The 19,770-nt window shown below is 36.1% G+C and overlaps 2 protein-coding genes across 12 annotated transcripts in view; one reads left to right on the top strand and one right to left on the bottom strand.

The window, feature by feature from the left end:
• LOC105218430 (tRNA:m(4)X modification enzyme TRM13 homolog) overlaps positions 1-19,770 on the top strand; it is a 793,174-nt gene that overhangs the window by 721,511 nt on the left and 51,893 nt on the right. The gene's annotated exons all lie outside the window — the stretch shown is intronic.
• The window catches only part of LOC105218112 (uncharacterized), a 207,388-nt gene that overhangs the window by 32,425 nt on the left and 155,193 nt on the right, over positions 1-19,770 (bottom strand). For 4 of the 9 annotated variants that reach the window (XM_054225258.1, XM_054225261.1, XM_054225259.1 and 1 more), the window contains exons 1-2: positions 10,846-11,133; positions 6,026-8,483 (exon numbers count right to left, since the gene is read on the bottom strand). In XM_054225258.1, coding sequence (XP_054081233.1) covers positions 6,026-8,483; positions 10,846-10,877 — 2,490 coding nt within the window. In that variant the 5' untranslated portion in view covers positions 10,878-11,133. Of the gene's footprint in view, positions 1-6,025; positions 8,484-10,845; positions 11,326-19,770 lie in introns of those variants that run through there. The other 5 variants (XR_008469966.1, XR_008469965.1, XM_029043971.2 and 2 more) reach the window with 3 other exon arrangements.

The following is a 19,770-nucleotide window of genomic DNA, read 5'->3' on the forward strand; positions in this document are numbered from 1 at the left end:
ACAATTTCAAATTTCAAAAGTCCCTCATAGTTTTCCGAGATATCGCAAGCCTTTACGCAAGGTTGGCTATACCCAGGTCACCCACAAACAAAAAGAACATCAAATAATACTTTTTCTTTAACTTCCTCCGTTCTCTTAACGTATTTATGTTTACCATGAAACTTCTGCTAATTGACCGATTTCGTGCAACATTCATTGATTGTATTTTACTTGCAATCTCTGTTCTATCGCGCCCACATCCCACCTGCACCTCTTCTTGTGTTCGCCTACTGTCATCCTTTCACCTTTTCTGATTACCCACATGCCACCGAAAGCGACCTACCACAATTTCTTAATTATGCCCGTATTTATATTTATATTTATTATTACTTTTTATTCTTTTCAATTTGTTGTCAACAATCTCGGCTGCGGAGCATAACAATGACGTCGGACACGCAACGTCGCAATTTGCGAAACTCGTCTGTCATGTTGTTTTCATCCTTTGCTGACCTATAAAACTTTGGAATAATACACGCAAGGTTGGCGTTTACAAAGGACCACAACAGTCGTGGGCACATATTTCAACGGTACTGGCAATACGTTCGATCAAAAAGGTTATGTACATAGGAGTATGAATGCAAAGTAGATTGAAAACGTATAAATAGACTCAATGGTATTCCATAAATGGTACTCGCATATATGTAGGTGTAGTAGAAAGCAATAAAGTGTACTTCAATGCTACCTTACTATTGTAATTTGTCATTTTTTTAAATGCATAGCACTTCAATGGAACTAGTTTGAGTGGTCGTGAGATAAATTCTATATTATTTCTGTAGTTCCAAGATCTTATTTCTATTCTACATATGATTTAATATTTTTTAGGCTTTGCTAAACTTATTGTCTACTTAAAAGATAGTTTTTCTCACAGGCCAAACAAGATGCAATCGGAAAAATTATAGTCAAGCCATGAGATCTTCCTTATAATTTTAAACTTTGAAAATACTTAGCTTATTATGAGAACCTGTAATGTCTTTGATAATCTTTGAAATTGCTATACCGTATTTTTAATCATTATAATTGATTAGCATTAAAGATTTTATGAATTACACAGGCCAACACTCAATTTGCTTCTTTGAATTTATCAACTGAATTCAAATCTGTAATCAGTTTGTCTCTATCAGCTCCAGTTTTCATGATATAGCTTTTTTATACCCTCCAATTATGACCGTCTGTCAGTTTTTTACAATAATATTATACAAATAGAATTCCCGTTAATCAGCTAGCAACTACACAAAAAATAATATTTTCGGAAACAGCTTGTACCGAATTTTATATCTTCTTCTTGACTGGCGTAGAAACCGCTTACGCGGTTATAGCCGAGTCCACAACAGCGCGCCACGCATTTCTCCTTCTGGCAGTTTGGCGCCAATTGATAATACCAAGTGAAGGCAGGTCCTTCTCCACCTGTTGCTTCCATCGGAGTGGAGGTCTCCCTCTTCCTCGGCTCCCACCAGCGGGTACTGCATCGAAAACTTTCACAAAACTGGTGCACTTTCGTCCATTCGAACAACAAATTTTATATATATAGTATATACCATCCAGTAAATGAGTTACTAAGTTAAATTACCCGAATTCATCAATAAAGCATATCTTAAGCGAACCGGTTTGATACCTAAAATATTTTTCCGGTTTACAGATTTGAATTCCTCGCGCATAAATTAACTAGAATCAGTTGATAAATTCAAAGAAGCAAACATTTTTTTAATTTTGTCAGGCTGTGTTATTAACCCTCTCACGCCCGAATTAAAATGGTCGGAATTGTTGCATATAGGCAACAGTTAAATTATTATAAATAAACTAAATACTTTTCCCATAACTATTTTTTTCCGTATTTATTCGTATTTTTATCCGTAAATAAGTTTTAAAAATGTATAATCGGATAGAAGAACAAGAAGAAAATTGACAAGTAAATCATCGAATTAAGAATCCTATCAAAAGCTAATAATGCGTAGAAGAAAGTGAAGGCGACTTCCCACGACGGTTGGGTCTACTATAATTAGCCGGAGTTTTGTCTGACCAAATATAATCAACTCATATCAAAATCAAAAACAACTATCCATGCTAAAGTTCTGTAATATTAATTGCTTTATGTCTTTCAGTAAACTTTAACTGCAAAGAAAATTCAACATTCGGAAGTACAATCGTTGAAAGCTAAAGCCATTGATTTAGGTTAGTACGTATTGTGTTCGATAGTAGCTAAACCAGTAAAGCTGGTACAAATAAGATAAAATCTAAAAAATATTTTAAATATGTGATACTCTCATCCAAGATAATAAAACACATTTTATTAAAATCAAAAATCATTAAATGCAAAATTAAGAAGAAATTATGTCTAAAAATTATAAAATTATGTAAAATTCAAAACCTACAAACTAGAGCTCTTGGTATTCGACTAATCGACTAACCGAATTAACCGAATAGGACATTATTCGAATAATAATATTCGGTTTGCACTATTCGGATAGTCGTCAGTCATCGACTATTCGATTAACCGCTCATTTCCGACTATCAGGTTAACCGTTCGTTGAATAGTGTAAGTTAATTAAATTTCTATTTTTATTGAAAAATGTGAAACACAGGAAAAATGCGCACAATTGACATTTTCACAAGTAAAAATACAAACATCAAAGGCTGCTTGGATTTCAAACAATTTTCATTTATTCGAATAGTGACAGTATAACTATTCGAATAACCGCAGTAGAACGACTATTCGAATAGTCGTAACATTGCGACTAATCGAATAGTACTAATCGGTTAATATTCGTACGAGCGGTTACAAACCGGATATTCGAATAATCGGTTTTCAGGTTAATCGAATTATTTTAAGAGCCCTACTACAAACATCTCAATCAATTAGTTTTCAAATTCAACTTTAAAATTTCTCGTTTGCAAATGCAAATATAATTAGTCACATGCAATTAATCATTTATAAAAACTCCAAAGCAAAAGTGCACGACCAAAACTGTATGGTATTTAGACTATTAAGGCCAACTTTCATTTGAGAATAATTGCCATGAACTAAAAAGATGGAGTGCCTTTCAAACAAACACACATACACATATACACCTGCATTTGCTTATGTGTAAGTGAAGTGTGTTTGTGTGTGTAGATAAATTATAAAGTACTTAGTTGCAACGTATGTATGTAGTGTGTAGAGCGAAATTGCGTGCTTACGTTAACGTAAACTCCTTGTATCGCTTTTTGATGTGGCATTAGCGGCAAGCCATTTTCCTACAAAACTTACAAAAACAACAGCTCGTACTGCCAAATCGAGGTTATAGCAGTTGGCAACACCCACCTACCTAAAAATGCATAAATGAAACGAAAGTTGTAATTTTTGCCAGAACTTTGTGCACTAAAATCATACTTTCAACTGACAGGCATACTTAGGCGCATGACTAAGTGAACTTACTTAGTTATTATGGTATGCTAGTGTGTGTGTGTACACATTTGTTTTTGAAACGCACCGAGACAGGTATGCGTGCGGTATTATACCCAATGAAGGAAGTTGACAACTTAGTTTGAAGTTCGTATTTTATAACTAGTTCCACAATTGTGGAAAATAATGATGAATACAAGAGGTAACTAAACTGATGAAAACTCCCTCTTTAATAAAAAAAAACCATATTTGAATATCATATGTATTCCGACGGGACGGTATGTGTCTTCGCTAAACTCAAATTGAATTTCTTCATTAAAACGCTCAAATGTAGGCAATGCTTTGAATTTTTCGAGTTTTTAACTTTGTCATAAGAAAATTTTGGATATTTTTGGGGCGAAGTTGAGGAGTTTATTTTTTATTTTAGAACTAGGTATAGTAAAACGGTTAGACCAAAAACTTAAAACCTGCGCCCAAATGTAGGCAACGCATAACATAAAATATCTTATAAAAACGATAAATTTGCATGCTTTTAGGGGGGGAACTTCTTCAACGTTCAATTTAAATCTAAAAATAATCAAAAAATAAACATTGAAATACAAAATATATATTTTGTACTCAAATTCATGAAGTTGTATACAGAATTTGCATTAAATAATTTCATAAGACAATTACACCCGGAAATTTCCCAAAAAAACATTCACAAATCCATCAAAGAAAAAGAAAATCACTCATAAAACTTGACTGATCTATATATGAAGTCGCACTGCTCACTGGGTACAAGCACATAAGCGGGGTACATCTGTACTTCATTTATATTTATAATAGTTGTATAAATATAAGAAAACACTACCATCCTGCCACACATTGCACGATACAGAGTCGAATTGGTTGCAAGCAATGCTCGACTTTCATTTATGCAACATATGACCCGACTGCAACCGTATTAAAAGCAACATCAACAAACTGTGAGGGGAAAGAAAGCACTTAAACAAACGTCAGTATGTAGGTGAGCAAGTAGGTGAAAGCGTGCTTTTAACGTTGCAAGAACAACAACAAATTCTTATTGGTGGTTGCATGCCACACTAGTGCATGTGCCACATTAAAGTCAAAATGCCTGCAGGATATGGGTTGGGCTACTTGTCATGCCACAAAACGAACGCACATACACACAAACACAGCGTAAAGAGCGAAGAGTAAAGAGCAAAACGCGTAGAAAACCGTGGAAAAACTAGAACATCTACGTGTGGCACGTACACGTATTTTGACTGATGTGGCGGTGGTTTTGATTGCAACTTTGCAACATTTACCATATTTCACTCTCACCCATTCTCTTTCACAATCTTCCATGCTTCCGAGCGCCCGCCAAGCACCTGTCTACTCGTAACATACATTCCATGCCTTGTGTATGTGCGCCGGCCGCCCATAACTGTGTGCATGTTGCAGCAAGAAAAGTTTTCTTGCCACAATGCTCCGCAATGGCAGCAGTTGGCCGGCTTTGGTGGCTACCACAGTGTTCTGACCCGTAAATACCAAATTAGACGCATGATTAGGCTACGCCTTCGGGCGTTGCAAGCTGTCCAAATAACCAACTCACAAACCCCCTTGCTGCTTGCCGCTCTTCGTTTTTGTGCAGGCAGTTGCCGAATATTTATTTTTTGTTGTTGTTGTTGCAAAAAAGTCAGAACAAAACAGACTTTGGTTGCAGCTTAGCTGCAGTGAGTGCAGTTGGTGCAGAGGATTAGAAGGCATTGGAGAATCAAGGCGGAGTGTGCGTTTGTGGGGCTTTTGTGCTCGTCAAAGTAGGCAATGTGTATATATTTAGGTATGTTTGTATGTATGCATTACTACTCAGTTAAGCTTTATCCTTCGGTGCATTTCTGTTGCACCATTAGCCGGGCTAAAGCTGCATATGCATCCGCTTGCCACATGCATACTCGTACATACCGATCTAGAGCTACTTTGCATACTCCGCAGTTGAGTCTGTTGGGATTATTGTTGCTCGGACTTTGTGGAACGGTCACTTTGTGGCGCATTTATGTTGCTTCTTTAAGCCAAATAAAGTTGAAATTAAATTTTTGCAACTAAATGGAGGCTGGTGCCCAACTGAAGCCACTGGTGTATGAGTGTAAAGCAGTTCTGAGTTGCTCTTTTGTGAACAACAAAAAGTTTTAACATTTGTAGAGTTGATTAAACAGGTGAAGTAAGATAATCGTATAAGAGTACTTCGTTGCATTTGCATATGAAAATAGCTCGCATTGGCGAAAGAAGATGGAAGAGAACCAAATTGCAACAGTGTTGGAGTACTCAAGTGATTTGACGGGGTACGAAGCAAGGTAACAAACTTGGGAGTACAAATAATATCACAATTCGGCAGAACTCAAGAAACCACCTCGGATTGAACAATATACTGTTCTAGCTTCTATATTCCCTTGGTCTTTGCGATCTGAAGACGTTTGAAGAGAGAGCTAGAACTTTAGACAGCTAACAACGGGATTAAAAACTGGCCGCGGAACTATCTATTTCAATTGTACAGCAGATAATAGAATTCAATTATTCTAGATCACTGTCGGAAGAAAATTTGTATGCCAAAATCTCTCCACTTACCTCCATGTGATTGGGCGTGTAACGCATCGGCATAGCTGGCACATGTTTGCTGCCATCGTAACTGGGTGGGCTCAGCGGCCGCCGATAACTGGCCGCCTCCTGTAGCAGAGCCTCCTGCGCTGATGTTGCCAAACCGGCTTGGGCTAAATTGTAAATATCTTCATAATCCGAGAAGATGCGATTTTTCGAGCGACCATATGCGTCCGGTGTACGACGTTCGGCATTCGGGTAGAGCGCCAAATGTGGTGGATAACGTTGTTGTATCAGCTTTTGCATATACAGATCGCGTTCACCGTAAATCTCTTCACCGCCACGCTGTTGTTGTTGCTGTTGCTGTTGCAGACGTAACATCTGCTCTTCGAGCTCCATGTAATTGGAGTGTGTGGCAGGCGGTGGCGGCGATTTGGGGTAATCCTCCGCCGACAAAGCCATTTGCTGCTGCAATTGTGCCTCCAATTGGTCCACCGAGTATTGTTGTTGTGTTTGTTGTAGCCGCAGTGCGGACGAAACATTACCGGTGCGTGTATCGTAAATGGCATGATGTTGTTGCGGTTGCTGGCCGCCACGTTGTTGGTAGTGTTGTTGTTGTTGCATTTGCTGCAATGTCGGTGACATAAGACCGCTATGACGTCCAGCCTGTTGTTGCTGCTGTTGTTGATGATGTGGTTTGCGTTCGTTGTCAATCGAATGTTCGGGACTGGGGGAAGAGTAGCCGCCATCGTTGATCCGTCGTGGTTTGGGTGGAGCGTTTGCATACAAAGGTTGTGCTCCGCCGGTGCCGCCACTGTTGCTGCTCGACGCCGAGTTCGCATTGGCGTTCTCTGAGGCCGGCGTTACCTGGCCCTGATTGAGGCTCATCTTACTTTGCTGCGACTGCAAAGTGTGTATGCCAGAGTCGGAGTTTTCGCCGCTATGATTCAACGAAGACGAACCGCTCGGTTGATCGGATTCGCCGCTGTTGGGCGCTTGCATTGTTGTGGCGGCGGTGAGTGCACGTACCCACTGCATCATGGACTCGCCCGTCTCGGCGGCCAACCAATAGGTGCGCATATTCTGGTGTTCACACTTGAAGGCGTACTTCCGATAGATTTTGTCCTCCGGCAGGCAGGCGGACACTTTGTACGATGGCAAGAGTATAGAGCCGAGCAGTTTCTCCTCCTCGGGTCCCTTATAGTAGTACAGGCAATATTCGGCCAGCACGAACCAACGTTTGCGCCACACTTTCAAACCGTCCGAGCCCTGCTTGTAGAGCCAACCGGAAAGCGTTACCGGTGACGAGATAGGACGCTTGGTGATGGGGGACTTGAGTGCCTGCATAGAACCGATACTCTTCTTGCGGTCTAAGGGGGCATGCGAAGGGCTCTTACCCGACGAGTCCTCCGAGCTGGGTGTGGTCTTTTGTACCACAGCACTGCCTTTAACCGCCGAAATCTGCGTCTGGCAGGCCTGATTGACTACGTGTCCGGGATGGTTTTGTTGTATGTAAACGGGGCTCTGCTCGCTGCCAGGTGTCGGTTGTTCCGATTTCAGGCGTTGCTGTTGTTGTTGATGTGCGTGCTGCTGCTGCAACTGTTGCTGATGTTGCAACTGCAATTGCAGTTGATGTTGTTGCTGGTGTTGTGCGTAAATTTGCTGCTGATCTTGTGTGTGATAATGTTGCTGCTGCGACTGCTTCTGATTGACCTTCAGCGGGCCCACGCCGGCTGCTGGCTGATATTGACTATTCAAATTCAGTGTGGAGGGAGGCGCACGTCCATGTACTGCCGCTGCGGCATTCTGTTGCTGCTGCTGTTGTTGTTGCTGCTGTTGTTGCAAGGTCATCGTCGACATGATGCTGGACGACTGACTCATATGGAAGTGTCCCTGCGGCACGGGCGGATTCATTGCCTGTCGCATGGCGAACGTACGCTGCTGCTGCACCACCGCCTCACTCTGCGTCTGCATTTGCGCCTGCATCTTGGCTTGTTGCAGCTGTTGGTATTGCTGTTGCAGCGTTGAGGCAGGATTATGCGCCGACGTGGCCTGCAGACGTCCAGCCGCTGTCAAATAGGTACGTTCCGTCGGTGACTGGTAGAGCTGCTCGCCGCCACTGTTGTAGGACGACTGATGATACGGCGAACTGTGTGAGCTGCTCGAGGTGTTGCCACCGCCACCGGCCATATGCTTCAGTAGCATTTTATTTGGTTGCGGTTGCATGTCGATGGGTGTAAGCGGCCCACCACTCGAGGAGGTGGCGGTGGGGCTTTGCTGATAACCGCTGCCGCCAACGCCATGATAAGCGTTCATTGCGGCCTGTTGTTGTTGTTGCTGAAAGACGGGCGAATGTGTGGCGGCACGATAGTCGACGAGGTTCGTTTGATAGGCGAGCGGCAATTTCTTCTGCGCGTTTGCTTGCTGCAACTGTTGCAGCTTTTTCGCGTCCATGGTGGTCCCGTTGAAGAGCGGCGGGGCGTCCAACCTGAAAGAGCAGGAAAAAATAACAAATGGAGGGGAATATTAGTAATGCACGCAAGCAATATAAATTACAATAATTGCTGTTAACTGCAGGCGACTGCAAACAGTATGAAAAATATAGTTAAATCTAAAAAGGGGAGCATCATAGCCTTGTAGCGCTTTGACGTCAGCGCTGTTTATGCGCGTCACTTGGAAACCCGTTTCATTTGCATTTTAATTATGCATTCAATTATGACATTTTCATTGCGTTTCTGATTCTTCTCCACAGCATAACAGCTTCTGCAAGGTTGTCAGTGTATTTGCAAAGGGTTGCATTTGAAAAATTATTTTCACAACGGTGAAGTGGAGGGGATGCTGTCGTCGGTATTAACTTAATTACTTTTAATTGACGCTATAAACTCATACTCTCCTCTGGTTGTGCATCTGTAGCGGAATTATTATTGTTCAATGTAAAGTGCCGGACTAAACAATAGAAATGGTATGGTACCCAAACAACCAACAAACTATTTTTTTTATGTACGATGTGTCTGTATGTAGCGTTAAACCCAAGTAAAATAAAGGTACTATAAAATTTCTCAAATTCTTAATTAATAACTTTTACTCTATATAACAATATGACTGCATACTTTTGCACATTTTACAAAGTCAATGGAAATATACAGTATGCGTCCACTGAATCATGACAGATGTTGCTATTTTCTCTGGTCCATATACTTTTTTATTCTATACTATTTCATGGAGTTCGAATATAAATCGATGTATTTTTTGCAAATATTTTTAAATCATGTTTTTATTGCAGATATACCTAACGTTCTTTGTTGTTGTAGCGACAAAAGGCATTCCCAAATAATATATAGCAATCTTCTGATTTGTCAACCTTTGGAAGGAAAAAAATCCAAGTCTATTTCGGTTACATAGAATACCATCACAGTCGTGTGGTGGAAACCTTTGCTGTCTCTTTGGTATATATAGTCTACTCGTATATAGTAAAATTGTCCTCTACACTTCTGATTAGTGTTTCTTCGATCTTCAAACTTCTAATAAAGAGTCGCAAATGCAATTCGCTAAACTTTTTGCAAACTGGAATGGAACTCTGGTCATTCAAAGTAGGTATCCTTTCTGAATACACGCTCGACTGCCGCGAATCGGCAAGAATAATTTCTATTTTATTCTACATTTTTTCAGGTTAGATTGGTTGGTTTTTCTGGTACTTGAATTCCTTGGTAGTCCGGCTGTTTGTACACTTGACTGTTTAATCATGCTTCATTAGAGATTAATAGTCCGAAGACGAATAAGCATAAAGAAATAAATAATTTTGGTGATCATTATTATAGGACAGCAACTAGATTCTGGCCTAGTATCTTGATATATAATAATATTCAAATATCATTCCCTTTCCCTTGTTTATGTTATGCATTTTCAAAAACAAAAAAAAAAAAAAAACGTTTTTTGATTGTGTTTCATGAGAAAAGGGGAAAGAACATCCGTCTGACCTTTTCCCATATCAATAAATATGGAACTATATTGTGTTTGAGCTAAAATTAATCAATTGAAAAATATTAAATAGCGATGACGGGTCACTATTTTTCGAACAGTTACAATAAAAGGGGGTTTTCGTGTAAAATAAAAAAAAATTACAAAATTTTTGGTAAAAATGTCAGAACATAAATTCCACCATGTTAAGGTGAAAATAGAATATAGGTTGTGACTAATTACAATTGAACTCTATTTTAATAAATATATCTGAAAAAATATATCTATAAATAAGAGATTAGATATTTCTATGAAACTAGGCTTAAAGCGTAAATTTGAGGTTAAGAAAATTATAGTGGACATTTTTTTTCGAAAAAAATTCTAAAAAAAAATTATTTATTTAATTTTTGTTAAAAAAAAATAAAATAACAAAAATTACCACAGTATCACCATTCATTTCAACTAAAGCTGAACTTTCACTTTCAGTGAAAATGGCTTTTAACAAAAGCTGAAAGCTTTATCGTCCAGTGTAATTAGTTTTATTTTTCAATAGTTGCCACTAATGACCCTCATGCGACCGACTCTCGCAAAATACAACAAGCATGAAATTAAATTAAGTGCCCTTAGGTGCATAGCTGCTGCATAAAAGCGCACACATGCACACACACACACACCCACATAAATATTATTACATGCATGTGTTTGTGTGTATTGGCGCATACACCAGCTCGCCGTGCAACACAAAAAAATGAAATTTGCGAAAATTAATATTATTTCAGCGCTTTGTCGCTGTCGGTGCACTCAATTCATTTGCTGCGAAAATAATTCAAATTGTAATTTCATAATATTGTTCACCTCTTACGCCATGCAACACACTTCTACACTCTACTCACCAGTCCCATAATTGATAGATGCAGCCGAACATTTTGTCTGATTTTTATGGTATTTATGCCGGTGGTGAACACACGCCACGCTAATGAGATTACTGTGCGTTTGATGTTTTCATAAATTTTAATTCATTTAATTAACATTTTTTGCGACACGCCGCACATTCACATATCGCACAGCATTAATTGCAAATATTTACAGAATTTCTTATTCGGTTTTCAGTGGCGTAATTCGATTTTTCACAGATTTCAATGACACGCATGCCAAAGCATTTGCAGTTTGCATAATTTGAAATTTTTAATTTTTTTTATTTTTTTTATAACTTTTTTTTTGTAATTATTTTTTTTAAATTTTTTTTTTTATTTTTTTTTTATAATTTTTTTTTCAATTTTTTACACACGCACTTACAGCGCTAATATGTTTGCTGATATGTTTAATAGTCGCTGGCCAGTTATTTTGTTGTTATATTTCTGATTTTATACTGACTGTTGGAGACAAATTATGTGTTTGGAAATTAAGTCATTATCATTAATTACGATAAATTAAAAAAATAAAATATATTTTTTAAAATTTCATAAGTTACATAAATTGCTTTCAATCATCACGCGCATGAGTATTTGTATGTTGTCTCAATTAAATATATTTTATAATTGTGTCTTCCTTTCATTATTTAAAACCACAAATTATTCTTTTTCAAATGTGTATATACTCATGAGTATATAAAGGCGTAAATATGTAATGCAACACATTTCAATAAAAAGAACTAGTCACTATTGAACTAGTTGCAAACTGGTATATTTGTGACCAAAATCTGATAATTGAGAGCTCATTTAAACGTAAGAAACATCGATTGCTTATATACTAAGTTTGCGATTCACATTAATTATAAAGTAGTTCAGAACTAGTTGTAAACTAACCAAAAACTAGTTGTAAAGTAGTTCAAAAATATATGATTCCCATGCAGTATATTTATGCAAGACCCACATGAAACCATACCCACACATACATAGCACTGACGTCAGCACTGCTCTTTTCTTTTGCTACAATTTGCTGTGCAGCGCACTGACCTACATAATACCATCATTTGTTATTGCAAAGCTTCAATTTTTTATTTTACGTATTTTGCTTTTTATTTCTGAAAAATGCACGTATTTCTGCATAAACAGTATTTATTAGCAAACATATTTCAAATTTAGAATTTAAAATGCAAAAAACATTAATTTAATGAACAAAATTTATTGTTGATTTTCGCGTTTTATTGCAAATGCAAATTAAGCCAATTGGACTTCATAGATAATCCAAACATTTCAAGTATTAAAAAATATGTTTTCCAATGTAAAGCTAAATTGGTATCATTTAATGTTTATTTGACTCATTAGAATAATAATAATAATCTCTGAAAATTGATAAAATTCCCGCCATATTGCAAATGTGAATTTTCATGATAAAATTTGTGCTGTTGTATTTTGGATATTTTATATTTAGAAATAAATAAATTGAAATATAATATTAATAATTTTTCACTTTTTAACTTGCGAGACGAGTTGAGTATGGGTAGTTTAGTAAGCATTTTGCCAAGGTAATATATTTTGACAATAGAAATCGCAAGCGAAATACCAGTGTGACACTTTTAAAAAATCGCTTTTATTTTGCTTATTCGATAGTTTTTACTTTCAAAAATAAACAGTAAAACCGGCACGGTCGTATATTGAAAATTTTTTGAATAGCAGCGTTCTAAAGAGCGACCGCTTGGCAGCATAAACCTCTATAGTTGAATCTTTAAACGCGTTTTTTTGAAAAAGACATTTTTCAAAATTGTTGACATCATAACTCAATGAGAAATTGAGCGATCGACTTCAAATTTAAACTGAGTATTCTTGAGTATATTTACTATATAATGAACTTGATTGGTTGAAAATTGTCAATTTGGCACTAAAAAGAGGATAATTTTTGATATTTTGCAATAATCTTGGAACCGTGTATAGGAAATACCTTCAACTTTAATAAACTTTTTGAATTTTTTGTTTCAGTTACTCGGCCGGAATCATGTCAGCAGTTGGAGAATTTATTTTTGGCTCCTTCGAAGACAGCACAGAACGCCTTTATTTTTCAATATTTTTGTAAAAGAAAAATCTTAAAAAATAACTGAAAATATAACTTATTATGTGCAAAAACCTTCGAAATAATCGATCGAGTACTTTCTTTAAAAAAAAATCGCGAAAATCTCCTACTTTTTTATAGGTTAAGCAGGTATAGTCCCTTAAATAAATTTTATCACGAGAAAAGATGACCAAAATTATCCAATGCTATCTTAACCGAATTGTTATAATTACTTTGTAAACGTTAGATTGCAGTCGGCCGAAGCATTGCAGTATGCACCGAGAGTGCAGTCACAGAAAATAGTATAACAAAATTTGCAGCCAGCATTTCCATATTTGACCTTCCATATTTTTCTCAGCTTCAAATCCTGATAATATGACTCTTCATTAAGAATGGGGGTAAGGTTTGACAACTTTTTTTCCATTTTTTTTATTTTTTTCCGAACCAACAACATCTCAAGAATATTGTGTTAAAGGTTTAGGTCATTCGGAGAAAAACTAACGAAGTTACAGCAGGTTGAATAACGGTACCTCCAGCTACCTGCGCTGAGTGTACAAAACTTATAATTGATTTTCCCAAATATGACATTTTTAAAGTCGGTGACCAGCCTACAGAAAAAACTACTGCATCGATCGTTTTGAAATTTTGAACAAATATTCTACATATATATATCTCTCGAATGTCGTCGAGTTTTTCCAAAAATTAATTCGTCTAAAATCGTAATTTTTGCTTGAAAATGGTACCAAAAATTGAAAAATTGAAGCATTAAAAAAAAACTCGACGTCAATTGAAAGCTAAACTAATAAACTAAAGAAAGCATTTTGATTTTTTGGTTTCTGATGATCCAGTGATGCTGTAGGCTGGTCACCGCACAAAAACTTATTTTCGAGGTGCCTGCAGAGATCGATGATAAATCCGTTATTCCTCGCTATTTTTCGATAAAACTTTTTTTAAGTATCCTTCAAATGTTGTACTTTCATATAATAATAAGTAAAATAAACCTACAGCAATAATTTTTTCTAAAAAAAATCATTTCGTCTTTTTTCGACGAAACAAACCTTACAAAAATAACTTAAAACGTGTATTTTTTATTTATTTATGAAAGAAAATTTGTATGAAATTTGACTTCTATTTCCAATTCAATAGTTCAAGTTATGGAGAACTTAGAGTTATAAAGGGTGATTTTTTAAGAGCTTGATAACTTTTTTAAAAAAAAAAAACGCATAAAATTTGCAAAATCTCATCGGTTCTTTATTTGAAACGTTAGATTGGTTCATGACATTTACTTTTTGAAGATAATTTCATTTAAATGTTGACCGCGGCTGCGTCTTAGGTGGTCCATTCGGAAAGTCCAATTTTGGGCAACTTTTTCGAGCATTTCGGCCGGAATAGCCCGAATTTCTTCGGAAATGTTGTCTTCCAAAGCTGGAATAGTTGCTGGCTTATTTCTGTAGACTTTAGACTTGACGTAGCCCCACAAAAAATAGTCTAAAGGCGTTAAATCGCATGATCTTGGTGGCCAACTTACGGGTCCATTTCTTGAGATGAATTGTTCTCCGAAGTTTTCCCTCAAAATGGCCATAGAATCGCGAGCTGTGTGGCATGTAGCGCCATCTTGTTGAAACCACATGTCAACCAAGTTCAGTTCTTCCATTTTTGGCAACAAAAAGTTTGTTAGCATCGAACGATAGCGATCGCCATTCACCGTAACGTTGCGTCCAACAGCATCTTTGAAAAAATACGGTCCAATGATTCCACCAGCGTACAAACCACACCAAACAGTGCATTTTTCGGGATGCATGGGCAGTTCTTGAACGGCTTCTGGTTGCTCTTCACCCCAAATGCGGCAATTTTGCTTATTTACGTAGCCATTCAACCAGAAATGAGCCTCATCGCTGAACAAAATTTGTCGATAAACACATTTCGAACCGAACACTGATTTTGGTAATAAAATTCAATGATTTGCAAGCGTTGCTCGTTAGTAAGTCTATTCATGATGAAATGTCAAAGCATACTGAGCATCTTTCTCTTTGACACCATGTCTGAAATCCCACGTGATCTGTCAAATACTAATGCATGAAAATCCTAACCTCAAAAAAATCACCCGTTATAAGTTTGAGTTATGTAAGCTCCACTGTATTTTAGATTGTGTGACTTTCGATTTGCAAAATCTTAAATGCTGACACTTTCATTTAATGATAGCCTACATTTTGGAGCATTATGTAATAATTTCTTAAAGTCACACACCTAAGATATACTTTAGATGTCTTTTCTGTACTTTTCATAGTTACTAAATCAGATTCTATAATATGAAAAACGGTGTTTTTGAAAATCAACTTCCAACAATATAAACATTTTTTTTTAATAAAAATTTTAATATTCATAACTTTTCAATATCAGGACTGTTGTCGCAAAATCAAATATTCGTAAAAAACCCAACAAAAAACTAAAAATTTTGCTGTCAAAATGTGTAATTTGAATTTTTTACATATGAAATACTCCAACGGCATCATTAACATAATAAATTAGGCCAATTGCATTACAGCATGACTGCGGCTAATTATAAATTATAATCACAAAATTCCATTGTACTAATTTATTAATGTAACATTAATATACATGAATACGGTGAATAGTTTAAATTTAATTGTTTGCCGTGAAATTACAAAATTGCAATCAAAATTTATTAACGAGAGCGCGCTATTGAAGTTATACGCTCCACAACAAAACGCTGACACCAATTAGGCTAATAAACAATAAACACTCACAAATACACATATACACATGCAAACACCAAACAACCAAGATATGAAGCAATGCAAATCTCATTAATATTAAATGACATAATTGCCATATTAATTTATTATTTGTTGACAATTGTCTATTTTACGCGTTGTAAAACAACCAAATGACAATGGATTTAATGTGGCAACTAAAAATATTTTCAATTCTAATTAAAGACAATTTTATGTGAGAAGAACCAAGATTTCGCCACATCAACGCCATAAAATGGCAAATTGCATTCTCAGTTTTATTTGTGGTGGCGCCAATGCATTCCTGCTTGCTACAAAAACAAGCATGTGTTTGTTGCTATTGTCGCTTCTAGTTCGCGGCTAGTTTCTCGCAAATTTCCGTTGAAAGGAGGGCAAGTGCAGCATATTTTATGGTGGGTACTCGCTGCGCGCTTGCCAGTTGGCAGATGTTTTAATGCCACGGCGCCTTAAAGTATGCTTCAGTAATTTGAAGGCACAACGTTACAGCGCGACAGTATGGCTGGCGGCATGAGGATTGACATTGCAGGCACACAAAAGACACATGCACATACAAAATAAGCAGCATAAAACAATAACTGTATGTACATTAGGAAAGCCTTAAAGGGCGTATAAGTAATGTCGGGAGAGAATTTGTTTTCACCATGTGTCCACTTGCTGAAAGCCCAGCCAAACACTTTGTTGCACAATATTGCGTTTGGTTTGTATATTTTCTATTTTCTAGTTTAACTTGTGTTGTCCTGCCGACAGTCGCCATTGTTAGTCGCGTGACGTAACTGCCGCTATTTACTCTTAGTATTTGAAATGTTGCCTCTTCTGCCCCTTTGCTGTGTAATAGTTTTCTTCATGATTGTTGCTCTAAATATTGCTACATTTCAATTGTTTATTTTTCTTATTTTTTTTAGGTTATTTTCTCTACAGTTTATTGCTCCAATTGCTTTTCTAATGAGCGCAAATATTTTATCATACAATATTTGTTATAGAATTTTTGTGCTGGCTTTGTGTAGAGTGTGCAGAAATTTCAAGTGACGTCAAAGTTGCAAACTTCGAAATTTAATGATGACATTTTCGAAGATGCAGCTTTTTCTTGCACTATTTGAACCAGTTTAAAGTGAAAGCAGATAGGCTTGCATTTTCTAAATCGCACATTTATATATATTTATTTGGGCGCTGTGTTCCACCTAGGAACTTTAGGAAAATGTATATACTTATATGAAAATAGATAGATAACAAAGAAAGACATTTGTTTTAAGTCGTTTCAATCCACAATCAATCCAAATTATTTATGTAGTTTAATTGCTTCCATAAGATATTCAAAAACATAGAAAAAATGTTGCCTACATTTCGGCGCATAGTTATAAACATATTTCTAATCAAATCGTTTAGGCATTGTAATAAAGCTTTTTATACAAAAAACAAAAATAACTTCTATTTAATTAAGAAAAAAATATAATTTTATTTACTATTTATTTTGAATTTTTTTCAACTTCGTTGAACTGGAAAATTCATTTTTAATCTTATACAATTTTGTTATAATTTTTTTACAAAAAAAAAAACAGCATTATTGAATGAATAATAGATTAGCAAACAAGAGGATTTTATTTAATTTGCAAACTGTATAAAAAGTGTAATTCCAAATTGCAATATCTGCTAAATACCGAAATTGCTTTAAATATTTTATTCACAAGTTTGGCCATAATTTTTTTTACTTTTTTTTTGTAAATATTGTTTTTTTTAGTTAATTTTCGTATCTCACTAACCAAATAGTGATCAATATTTTTTTATTAATCGGCTTAAAATGCCACTGTGATTTCATTTGTATATTTGAAATACAAAATTTTAGTTACTCATACGCCCCGTGGCATATTTTGTATATTTAATACGAATATCAATTACTTAAAGCAATCACGATAACATTTTGTTTAATATTATAATAGTAAATAGGATATGAAAAGCGTGACATAATATATTTTTAATATATAACTGTAAAAATCCTAAAAGCATGCTACAAATAAAAATCACCAGGATTCGGTTGAACAATTAAGTGCCGGTTATATAGAATGATGTAATACATAATAAGTAAAAAAAAAATTATTTCCTTGCTGAAACGAAATTCTGAGAACTACTAGCGGTTTTATGAACCATTTGTTAGGACTCGGACTACTTTGCAGTTTATTTCATATACTTTTTTTAATATTTCAGTAAAAATTTTAAAGCAATAAAATTATTTTAAATTTGACTCAAAAATCCAAACCAGGAAAATCGCATTTAAATTTTAGAGTCATTAGTTAAAATAACAAAAAAAAAAACACTGCTGAATAGACACAGAAATACGGAATGCATTGAACTGGCAGCGAACAAAGCCAGCACTGGAAGGACAATAGTCCATTTGCGAATTCAAAAGAGCATAATGCAGACACTATAGAAATGAACACGTAATAACAAAACCAAAGAAAACCAAAGAAAACCAACAACAACAACAAAAACTACTACGAAAACCAAACAAACAATAAATGAAAATTGCTGCCAACAACAACAACAAATAAAATATATTGTTGATGACATTTAAGTTGCCACATGCAGGCAGAAAACTAAATCGCTGACGAAGAATATACGAAAACCGTAAAAGCGACAGACAGACAGACAGCCGAGAATGTTGACCAAAATGATGATGATTATGATGGCGCTGGCGATGAAGTCGCTGCCAATGCTGTTGTTGATGTTTTTGTTTTTGATTTTATTTAAGATTAAAATTAAAGCGGCTTGTTGTGGCACTGTTCGCATTGTTGCAAGTAATAAAGTTGTTGCCTCAATATGCATGCTACGAGTAAGTGATTCCGTTGTCTATATGTACGAGTAGTTGTTGTCTGTGGTTGTGGTCTTCGTTGGTGCTTTACTTTTATTGCGTCACCACGAATATTTATCAAGTTGCTGCAAGCTACAATGAATTGTGGCAAATATTGTTGCAACCGAAGAATGGACATAGTGGCGGTTGGACGGTTGGACGGTTGGTCGCTGTGTTGTTATTGTTATTGCTTGCTGTGTGCGAGCAAATTGTCTGCGAAAATATTGTGGCAACGATTAAATCATAATTGTATGTGTGTGTGTGTGTATTGTTGTTGTTGCATTGAGTTGTTGAAAGAAAGTGCAATTATGTTGATGGACGGCAAGGAATTAATTGCACTCAAGTCTGACGTGAAAGGATGCGAAAACGACAGTTGGTTCATATGCAGATATATATGTATATAACAGCAGTTGTTTGCATATATTTCACTATACTTGCAACACACAATACAGCCGCTAGTTGCAATTAATTGAAATTGCAACGCGCTTAAAATCATATTTCGGTTATCTTCTTCGCATCTTTTTTGTTAAAATATTTAGCCATCAAACACGCGAAGACTCGCTGCGCCGAATTTTCTACCGCATTGTACTCGTAAAGACGAGCGACGCATTATGACGTGGCGCCACCACTCTACCATTGAGCACAGCATCAACAGCAAATCATAAAAGTGAAAAATTACCACAGAAAATATTTTCATGCTCCCATTCGGCTGCTGCAGCCGTCGACGACGTCTACTTGTCATTGCAGCGCAAACACACAATATTTTATCAACATATTTGCACACACACAGACACATACATATGTATATAACTATAATTTAGCACGCTGCCACAGATTGCCTTGCCACAGCGAAATGGCAGCCAAAAAACCAAGCAAATGAAAGAAATATGTTAAAAGAAAAATTTGGCAAACAAAAAAGGCAGAAAATAAGTAAATAAAATGCATTGAAGAATGTAAAAAGTGTGGCAACACCACACCAAGCGACGCACATACGGCAATTGTAGCAACAACACAATTTTTTGACACGCCAAAAGACAGCGAAAATTAACAAAAAAAAAACATAAATAAAAGGTATTTGGCACAGTGCCAGCGTTTGGCAATGAAAGAGCATAAAAACACGAAATATATTATCTATACAGTGTTCGACAAAATTATGTATACCCTATGAATGCGAACACAAAATTGACTATAGTTTTTAAGCAGTGAAATTTATT

Source organism: Zeugodacus cucurbitae, chromosome 2 (assembly GCF_028554725.1).
Source record: "Zeugodacus cucurbitae isolate PBARC_wt_2022May chromosome 2, idZeuCucr1.2, whole genome shotgun sequence".
Classification (NCBI taxonomy): Eukaryota; Metazoa; Arthropoda; class Insecta; order Diptera; family Tephritidae; genus Zeugodacus; species Zeugodacus cucurbitae.